General features: G+C 32.7%; 1 protein-coding gene across 1 annotated transcript in view; it reads right to left on the bottom strand.

Moving 5' to 3' along the window:
- Nucleotides 1-9362: 9362 nt before the first annotated feature.
- The window catches only part of LOC108915795 (dipeptidase 1-like), a 48216-nt gene continuing 46575 nt past the window's right edge, over nt 9363-11003 (bottom strand). The window contains exon 7 of the mRNA XM_018721931.1: nt 9363-9603. Within this exon, the coding sequence (XP_018577447.1) occupies nt 9363-9603 (241 nt within the window). The remainder of the gene's footprint in view (nt 9604-11003) is intronic.

Below are 11003 nucleotides of genomic sequence, written 5' to 3'. Positions count from 1 at the left end.
GATATCCCTGGTACATCCTGAGGTGATCGTGTACCTATTCGAGGATATCCTATACATCCTGAGAAGTTATCCTCAGTACATCCTACGAATGTCATTGTGCTGTGTGGGTTGTGAAAAACAACGCGACTGCTCAGAAAAATTTGAAAATTTGACGACATGGCAGTGTCCCTGGGCCGAACACAACTAAAATATCTAGAACTCTCCAGCACTTCCGGTTATACCGGAAGTCGACACCAACTTCGTTATTTCAAATGAGGCACCATATATATTATTGCATTTTCGGATTATATGTGAAATTTGAGGGTCACTTTATTAAATATTCCCTATACCTAGGAGTTATAGAATTTGAGATATTAATATTTAAAGAAAAAAATTGACAGATGCAAGGGTCCACGGAGATGCCAGTAATTCTTTTCAGGACCGTGATATCAAGTGGATTTTTTCTACCTGTAATGGGCATAGGTAACACTAAATTATGGTATACCAACAAATTATAATATTTAATTATAGGTGTTTCATCTTTGTTGTTACATTTTGATAAATTCAAACAGCTATAACTTTGTTAACTTAAATGGAACACCCTGTATTTTTTTACTCTGTCGTACGCAGATTGAAATTTCGTTTCAAGCCATACAAGCATTGTTAGGGTTGCCGTTACTACTTTTAGAGATGTTTGCAATCTTGTACTTTTTGGAAGTTTTTCTCGTATCAGCCCAGTTGTCAAATTGGCCATGACCGGAAACACTCCAAAAACAATTGAAATAACTTAACATTTGTCAAGTTAGTTGTCAAATTATTGTTGTGTCTGAATAGTTTTTGCCGAAAATTTAAATAAGATTGCCTGGGGATCGTTTAAATTATACTAATGAGGATTATTTTAATTTGTTTGTTATTTATGGAAAAGTAAATTCAAGAACATGTGGAGAATTTGCTGCAGTTTTCCATGTTGCCAAATTTTCACATTTTTTGGAGCAGTAAGATATCGATCGACGCAGTCCCCGGTGGGACACCCTGTATAGAGTCTTTAGAAGCGTCGTTTTAATTTAAATAGGGGTGTAAAATGTTTAATAATAATGCTAACACGACTATATTTGTAAAAATTTTATTAAATCCAATTCATAGACATAAATTACGCGAGAGGACAACAAAAATAAATACAAAATACGTACAGGACCTTACAATATGAATAGTAACCCTAAAACTATGATATGTTGGGAAATTTCATTTATATGTACAAATTTCTCTAACGAGTTAATATAAACAGTAAGAAATTGGTCCAACCGTACTTCTTTCTCAATTTCTTAAGATATAATTTAAAACAGACACACATCTTACAGAGAAACATTTCCTAGATTGTACGCTGTCCATTGTAGTACACAATTTTTTATTGCTAAACAAGCATGGATTTCGTTTTGCACAATTTATTTACAATTTTAATATAAACAATATTAATTCCGTATTCTGTTTATGCAGAGCAGTTTTGTCTCTTTATAATTAGTGTAACTACCCTATTCTTAGGCTAAGATATAACTTACAGGGTTCAGTCAAGGTAATTTTGGAATTGATAGTTCATTTGAAATGCCGATGCAGAATTTGCATTTATTTTATCAGATTGGCATTCAGAAACTTTGGTAGCATAACAAATGAACTGACCTATCATATGAACACATAGGGTTCCTAAATTAAACAATTAGTTCATAATATAGTGGTATAAATATAAAATTTCAAGTGTTTTGTCACTGTAAAAAAAGTATTATTTTCAAGCGTTTGTCTAAGTTTCTGTTATAGAAAAACCAGAGACAATAGCTGTTTTACATTGACAATTTATTGATGAATAAATTGACGAAGTTTTTCATGAATTAATTCACGAATTTTTATTGGTAAACAGTGTGGTTTTTACACTGCTACAGACTTTATCAAGTTTTTTGATGCATGAATCAGTTCTACCAACGAATCAAAGAAGCAAATAAATTTCAAAAATGTCACCTTTCCAGTCATAACTGTAGTGATACAACAGCGGTACCGTTTTGACACATATTATATAAATATTAGTGTTTGTAAGTAACAAATCAGTAAAAACAATGCAAAACTAGTACGACGCCACACAATTATTTACATATTCCAATAACATAACCTCATTACTGATCTGAGGGTGGAAATCTGTTGGGTTGGTACTTCCGAACTTCACGTAGAAATTGACGAAAATTAGAGCATGCTCTAATTCGTCAAGAACTTGATGAATAAATTCATGAAGTTATTTGACAGCAGATTTGGTGCATTACACTTATCCAATTTCTTGATGAAGCGACTTCATGAATTAATTGATCAATAAATTGTCAATGTAAAACAGCTATAAGACACAAAACGCAGAGTAAAGTAGTTTCAAAATCTCATGAGCCGCGAAATGCGCGAAAGGCGTGGCGTATCCCCATAATTCTTCTAATAAGCACGTTGTGAAAACATTGACTCAGAATTAGACCACTTGCCTCATTACAACCAGAAATGAACTAAGGCGCTCGAGCATCAATAAAGGCAACTGGCGAACGTTCGTTATATATATTTTTATTGCTTAAATTAAAATAATAAATAATAGGGCATTTTATTATGATTGGAATCGGATCAAAGGCTTGTTTACGCTACGAGCGCTCTAGATATACTGTGAATAATATATGTAATATTTTTAGGACGTAGATTAATTTAGGCGACGGTCGGAATTATGTTTCTGCGCATATGAAGGTCAAAGCTCATAAGATTTTGAAACAACTCTACCACAGCGGGCAGCGATCACGGGTCTTCACGGTGGTCAGGTGATCCTGTAGAAATCCCATTTCTGCATGTCAAAGTCTTAACTTTAATTGTAAGACAAGATTTTCTCTAGTAATGAATTGTTTGAAAACATTATTTAGGTATCTGATTTTATATAGGGTGAAGTATTTTTTTTCAGCATAAGATATGGCTCTTAAGAATTCTGGAGGTGCTCATTAAAGAACTAGCGTAATATCCGTCGTTACAAGTATAAACGCAATAGAAATGTACAGAGAAAATTGTACACATCTTATCTTTTATATTTCTAAATTTTCTTGTGATTTCAAAACAATATTTATTTAGTAAAACAATTGAAGGTTGCATTTTTTAACAGAACACATTGTATATTTTTAAATATTTAAACGCTTCCTTAGGGAGACATGTCTAAAATAATCTTACATGAGCTCAAATGTTAAAGCTGTTTTACACACAACAATTTATTAAACAATAAATTGATAACAATATTAATTAATTTCACAATTTATTTACTATTTCAACATTTACAACAATTTATTGGCTAATTTCATTGATGCCCCGAACTTCATAGTTCGTCAACTTACTAAATCATGATTAATTCATTCTTAAAAATAATCTAAATCGTTCAGGATCCTCATTTAAAAATTCGGTATGCAACAAGTGCAAATTTCCTTTCATCTTTCTTTGTCCAATCCATGATCGAACCCACCATCTTCTACTTCTTGCTTTTTGCTTATTTTTTTTTACATTTGCAAATCTCAAATCATCATAATTGGGTTGGCATTTAAAAAAATACAAAATGTAACTAGATATCCCTAAAATTGGCCAATAAATTTGAACATGTTCTAAATCTCCAATTTCTTGAAGTAAATAAATGCACTCTGTTTACTTCACTTACACTTCATAAAATAAATTGAAGGTCAACTTGTTCAATTTATTGTTCAATAAATTGTGTGTAGAACCACTTTTAGAAGTACAGGGTGATTCACAAACGGTGACTAAAAATGAAACCCCGTATTCTTTGGTGAATTTTAAGGGGATTCTTTCCTATAAAGTTATTATCTTCGTTAAAAAGATACAGGGTGTTAAACCAAAAAAATATTTAATTTTTTTTTTAATAATTTGAGAACTAGTAAGTGAAATAATTTGAAATTAAGCACATGTATTTATATAAACATCTGAAACCTTTTTCTAAAATTTAGATGCTTCAGTGGCGTAGATACAGGGCAACGGTGGAATATTTTTCAAAGTAAAATATTACGCCACTACCTTACGGCAACAATCATGATATTTTCGGATTCATCTTTCAATTTTCTACAAATTACTACTGTCTTATGTTTTTCGAAAAAAGCCTAACTTTCGAGTAATACTTAAAAAACGAACTGAAAACACCGGACCTCAACCCACTGGATTTCATTTTGTGGGGTGATGTTATACAGTGAACAAATTAATACATCTGAACAGTTAGAAGAAAGAATAAATAATGCTTTTCATCAGATTCAAGCAACAGTAAACTTCGAAAAAATTACATTTTCGTTACTAAAAATATGTCGCGCCCGGTGTTCGTGGAAATGGATGTATTTTTGAGCATTTACTCAAATAAAAACATTAAAATGATGACTAATGTTATTAATTTCTTTATTCGAATAAATAACCGACTGATGATGATGTTTGTCATGTCACTTAAGTAAAAGTGTTTCCAGTTCGTTTTTTAAGTTTTACTCGAATATCAGGCATTTTTCGAAAAACAAGAGAGTAGTCATTTGTAGAAAATTGAAAGACGAATCCGAAAATATGATTGTTACTGTAATGCAGTGGCGTACTAATTTATTTAGAAAAATATGCCACCGATACCCTACATATCCGCCACTGGAGCATCTAATTTCTAGAAAAAGGCATCACATTTTGGACAATGTTTACGTAAATACATGTGCCCAATTTCAAATTATTTCACTTACTAGTTTGTAAATTATTTAAAAAAATTAAAAATATTTTTTTAAGTTTAACCCGCTGTATCTTTTCAATAAAGCGTCCTGGGTAAAAATTTTATACGAAAGATTTAAAATTCACCAAAGAATACGAGGTTTCATTTTTGCTCACCGTTTGTGAATCACCCTGTATATTAGACTTTCTTCCTAGATAACTAAGTCTTTTGTCTGACATATTTTTGACTATATCGCCTTTGTTGTTCTTGCTACGTAAAAATGCGAAAGGTGTTCTATTTGAAAAACACAAGTTAATATATCCGAAATGCAAATTTTTATAAAAATCGTAAGGTTTCTTCAAAGTATAACACTCAAAAAGAGGATGGGGTAGAATGTCGGTACCAGTTTCGAGGTGAGGTGAGACGAAGGTTTATGCAATCAGTCTGTATTACAAATTATATTTAAAGGAAAACATATCTTCAAAAATTGAGTTTAAACTTCTTGAAACTTTATATTTAAATTCACATTTTGAGTTTTTTTTATCACAAAAGAGACGTTATCATACAAATATGAAAAATCGGTGCCCAAAGGGCATTCATTTTACTCTACAATAATTTGAAAGCGATTTTTTTTCCACCGAAGACATATGTACAATATTAAAACCTATAACGACTATAATGGGTTGCCAATTTTATTATTTATACAATTTCCTTTGCTAAAATAAAACTTTCCTCTTAACTTTTTTCGACAACACCATTACTAATGGTTTATTTAGAATTATCTACATAAAAAACTCGCCATAGAGTTTGTAAAAATAGACTAAAACGTCGTGATATAATACAAGAAACTTAATAGACTACCTAAGTACGATAAAATTTACATTGCATCCTTAACTTTGGGTATATAAAAATCTTCGTATCACAAAACGCCATCTAACAACAAAAATAGGTTTAGAGACATCCATTTATAATACCTATTAATATCTATATCTATGTTCAGCTAACTTATGTAGCACCATTATTTAATAATTACATTCTTTGGGTACGTGTTGCGTAAAAAGGTTTTTTGCCTTTTGCATGTGGAGGTAACAAGCAAACATTTTTCTCCGCGTGACTGACCTTAGATATGTTTAGATCAAAATAATGCTTATATACCTACAATGTATTCCAAAAGTGTTTGTGTAACTGAATTGTCCCATAAAGTTCCTATTAAGTTGATATTAATTTGTTTCAAATATGTAGATACATAAGAGACAGTGGAGATCAATTAATTAATTATAACTATTCTTTTCCTTCTTAATTTGACGAGTTGAAGGAATAGAGAATGCTTTCTAGCTCTAAAAGCAATCTTTCTATCTCTAAAAGCAATATTTCTGTTGAAAAGATCCGAAAAAGAGGCTGGGGTTTTGGGGGGAAGGGGTGGCAAATCCTTGAAAACTGCATACAAAGTTACTGCAGGAGGGGCCAAGTTTCGTTGGAACACATTGTGTATATGTAAGTAATAACAATAAAATAATACATAATTGTTTTTACGAAGAAAACTTATACCTTAAGTCTTACAAATATGAAATGTGACATTTGTAGATTATATTACTGCATCAAATTAGTTATTATCAACAATAAATAACGTCGATTGAGGACTGATTATTTTTTCGTGAAATTCTTATATTTCTATGTAATTCTTCTTTTTTTTTTTAATTTTTTCTCAAAGTTTGTGTTTGTCTTTATCTAAGAAATTTCATAAGCCATACAGGGTGAGTCATCTTAACGTCGAATCCGAGAATGTACAATAGCCCTTTTGAAAATAAGTAAGGATTTTTTGCTAAAAATGTTAAAAAAATATATTTGTAATATTTTCTAAGCTAATAGAAATAAGCAAATATACTTCGCATTTTTAACAAATAATTTAGGGGAAGAAACTACTGTGCGGATTACATGCCTAGTCCATCAGTGAATCATACTGCCATCGTCTGGTAAACTAAAATCATTCGTTATAGGCCAGGAAAAAGAGCTAGGAAATGACCATTTCGCGACTTTTTGTTTCGGCAAGTTGAATTTATCACTGTAGATGCTAAATATTATTTACAATTTACTATATTAGTTTCCACAGTCGTAAAAATGGGGGGAAGATTATTTACAGGGTGGTTAATTGTATAATTTTTACCTAAATTCACGTTTTTCACTTATAACTTTTTTCCGTTCATTTCCACGATAAAACAATAAAGTACTTTTTTTCAAAACTTACAAAACTAGCCCACGAGCTTCAAAAAATATTGATTATATCAAAAGAAGAAGTTTAGGTATTTATGACTTTTGAATTAAACATTTATAAATTGCGTTATTATTACCAGAACGTTTTGGCATCGCATCCTCTCATTTCTTGTCACTGTCTAATAACTCGAAATCGAAATCTGGAACCGGTAAGTTGAATAGTTTACAAGTTATGGCCTTATAAACAAATTAACTAATTATTAGTTTGGACGATCTCGAGCATCTTCCACAATCGCACTGATATTTTTCATGGTAGATTTCATAATAATACATTGAAATCTATCATTTTTTTTTTAATTTCAAATTTGCAACATGGAAAGTTTTTTATTTTTTAGCCATAGTTGCAAAATGAAATATACGACGCACGCGCGTGATATTGTTATATATTTTTACATATTCAAAAAGCTTATGAAAAGAGCTTTAAGTTAAAAAAAAATCGTCAAGATTCGTTGAAAAACAACGGAGTTACAGACTGTCAAAGTTGACGGCCTATTGTTAAACAAATTAGGTTGGGAGCGGCAAAAAAAAAACTTTCATAACCGGCAACCCGAGTACTTATTTGTGGACGTATACGTAAATATTGTCAAAAGTCAGTGGGTCGCTTGATTTTTCGGCGAGCCGTGGCGCGGCGGAAGGGCGGGGGAAGCGAACGACAGCAAGTCCGAAGAAAATGACGTATTCATAGTCCTGCCGTTAAAAAAGCGAAATTCGCTTGAAAATAATATATTTGACAGTGTGTAACTCCGTTGTTTTTCAACGAATCTTGACAATTTTTTTTTAACTTAAAGCTATTTTCATAAGCTTTCCGAATATGTAATAATATATAACTATATCACGCGCGTGCGTCGTATATTTCATTTTGCAACTAAGGCTAAAAAATAAAAAAAATTCAGGTTGCAAATTTGAAATTAAAAAAAATGATAGATTTCAATGTATTATTATGAAATCTACCATGAAAAAAATCAGTGCGATTGTGGAAGATGCTCGGGATCGTCCAGACTAATAATTAGTTAATTTGTTTATAAGGCCATAACTTGTAAACTATTCAACTTACCGATTCCAGATTTTGTGTGAGTTATTAAACAGTGATAAGGAATGAGAGGATGCGATGCCAAAACGTTCTGGTAATAATAACGCAGTTTATAAATGTTTAATTCAAAAGTCATAAATTAACTTCTTCTGTTTATAACTTTTGATCTAATCAATACTTTTTGAAGCTCGAGGGCTAGTTTTGTAGATCTTTTGAAGACGAAAAAAAAGTACTTTACTGTTTTTTCGTGGAAATTAACGGAAAAAAGTTATAAGCGAAAAACGAGAAGAGAATTAACCATCCTGTAAACAATCTTCCCCCCATTTTTATGACTGTGGAAACTATGTTATTGTACATAATATTTAGCATCTACAGTGATAAATTCAGCTCGCCGAAACAAAATGTCGCGTCCAACTCTATATTTCCTGGCCTAGTTAGTAGAATGACAACGCAGAGTACAGAAGAAGTTTGAAATTTGATTTTAAATCGGTTTCTCACAACCGAAACATCGCACTGAAAATTTAATATACAGTGAATTATTTGAAAAAACTTTCTGTGAAATAGTGTTTTCAGATTTTAAAAATTGCTCCAAATAAAAAAGATTCAGACGATTTTCGAAAACGCCGCATTTACTTTTTTTTCAAAATAACTTAAAAACTAGGACTGGTCTGCAAGCGCCATTAAGTTAGCAACAGAACTGTCTAAAACTTTCCCCATTTAACCATTTTCCTATCTCTTAGGTATAGTTTCCAAGATACCATACATGCATCACCAAAATGGCCCACACTGTATTTTTCGAATAGGGTTCTTCCTTAAGAATATTCATAATTAAAAAAAATATATCTTGGGTCCGGTTAAATCTGAGCCACCGTGTATGTATTACTGAAATGGCAAGGTACAAAAATACTAATAACAAAAAAAGTCACATTTAACTTAATACTGAAAGGTGTANTAAATCTGAGCCACCGTGTATGTATTACTGAAATGGCAAGGTACAAAAATACTAATAACAAAAAAGTCACATTTAACTTAATACTGAAAGGTGTACAACAAATTAAAAGTTATTAAATCTACTTTGTATAATAGTACAATGTGGGGTTATCACTTCCTGCTGATTTCGGACTATTAAAAAAAATAGGCTCTTGTTATTAAAAAAAGGACAATCTTTTTTACATTTCTCCTTAAATAACGTTTTAGAACCACACGTTACAGTGAGAGAAATAAAAAAATCGTGTATTTGCGCCACTATAGACTGTAGATCGGAAAATAACACCAGAAGTTCAAGAACTAAACCATAGTTCCCGAAGCACGTACCGTCGTTTTAAATTCACTCGGCGCAACCACCTCGTGTCCAGATCAGAAGTTGCCCTGCTTGGTGGAGGTGCAGTTGCTCTGCATCCTCGGCGTCATGACGTCCTCGTAGGGCGGCACGTTGGCCTTCTTGAACTCGTCCCGGATCCGCTCGGCCTCCTGGAACACCCTGAGGAAATTCAGGCCGGCCAATTTTTTCAGGTCGTCTACGCTCCACTTGCCCGTGCCAATTAATTCGGCAAACAGAGCCGGGTAGGAGGAGACGTCCTCCAGCCCTTGAGGGACGCTGCAACGAGAAATTAATATTTACTCTGGCGGATTAAAGTCTGGCTTGAATTTATATTGAATTATGCTAGATAGCTGTGGTTGGCGAGTTCGTGAAGTACCAAGCAACTGGATACAGGGTGGATGATTTAAAGAATTAATTAAATAATTAATTATCCTAGAGATTACATCAGCATAAACATACTAAATATTACCATCAATTAGTCTTTCCGAAGTCAGTTGAACACGTAAAAAATCGCCTGGTAATAAAATTTAATGATTTTCATAAGCGTCCCTAAATAAGTTTTCTGCTAAAGGTAAAAAGGTCTCCAAAATGCCATGTTGTAATAATATTATTTCTCCCTTTCGCAATTGTAATATCAATGATTAATAGAAGGTGATTATAATAAATTAAAATCACCTGAATCACACCAAATTCCGCATTGCTGCACTGCACTGCTGGGCAATTTGTCAACCACTTGTCAACAGCTGAGATTTATCGCCCAGTGGCCCAATGCAGCTGTGTTTGTATTTCGTTTGCCCGCGTTCGCATTTTTCAACTGGGCGTATACAATATACATTTCTACCACATCCACGTTTAGTTTGACCGGACCTGTACATGGGTATGGCTAAATAAATATTGGAACAAGTTTTTGAAATATTTCAATGCCGAGTTGCTTCGTCAACGACCGAACCTGGTACATACTGTCAACCTCCTGGTTCTTCAATTGACATCGGAAAGACTATATGTACTACTAAGGTAAATGACTCTTGTATTTACATATTATTAGAAATACTTGATGCTTTCGATTTGAAGTTATATTAAAACTAATAGGTCAAGGAATAGAAATAATAGTCCACAGTACAGCCACCCCCCTCCCCCCCTGGAAAGTTGATTACCACATACCTTATAACTCGTGAGGAACTCCGTTTTTACGAGTCTACCACACTTTTCCTCTGCGACTTTTCTCGATTCCTCCGCTTTTCCACTCGGAAAAGTCCAAAAACATGGCAATTTCCCGGGGTCTTGAAAAGTTAAGACCACCTCTTTTTTTTAGCTTAAGTTACTGGAAATTTTGTTGCAAATGCCGATTTAAATTTGTCCGACCGAAATTCTTCCGACATTGACGTGTCTACCGATCGAAACATGCCAAAATAACAGGGTATTGAAAATTAATTACCACATAGGTAATTTTTAGTAAAATTAATTGTAAATAATTAATTCAGTCAAAAAGTATTGTTGTCCGACAAATTTCAAGCCGCGTTTTTTCAGTCCGACAGCTGGAAATCGGAATTTTCACGGGGTATGAAAAATCGATTACCACATATCTAATTTTCATTTTTTCCACTTTTAAATTTACTGTACAAAATAGTGATATAAGTGTCCGACGATTTAATGTCCGCAAATTATTAAAAAATCAA

Source organism: Anoplophora glabripennis, unplaced genomic scaffold, assembly GCF_000390285.2.
Source record: "Anoplophora glabripennis isolate ALB-LARVAE unplaced genomic scaffold, Agla_2.0 scaffold36, whole genome shotgun sequence".
Taxonomy (NCBI): domain Eukaryota; kingdom Metazoa; phylum Arthropoda; class Insecta; order Coleoptera; family Cerambycidae; genus Anoplophora; species Anoplophora glabripennis.
Note: the sequence above shows the minus strand (reverse complement) of the source record. Positions and strands in the feature narration are given on the sequence as shown.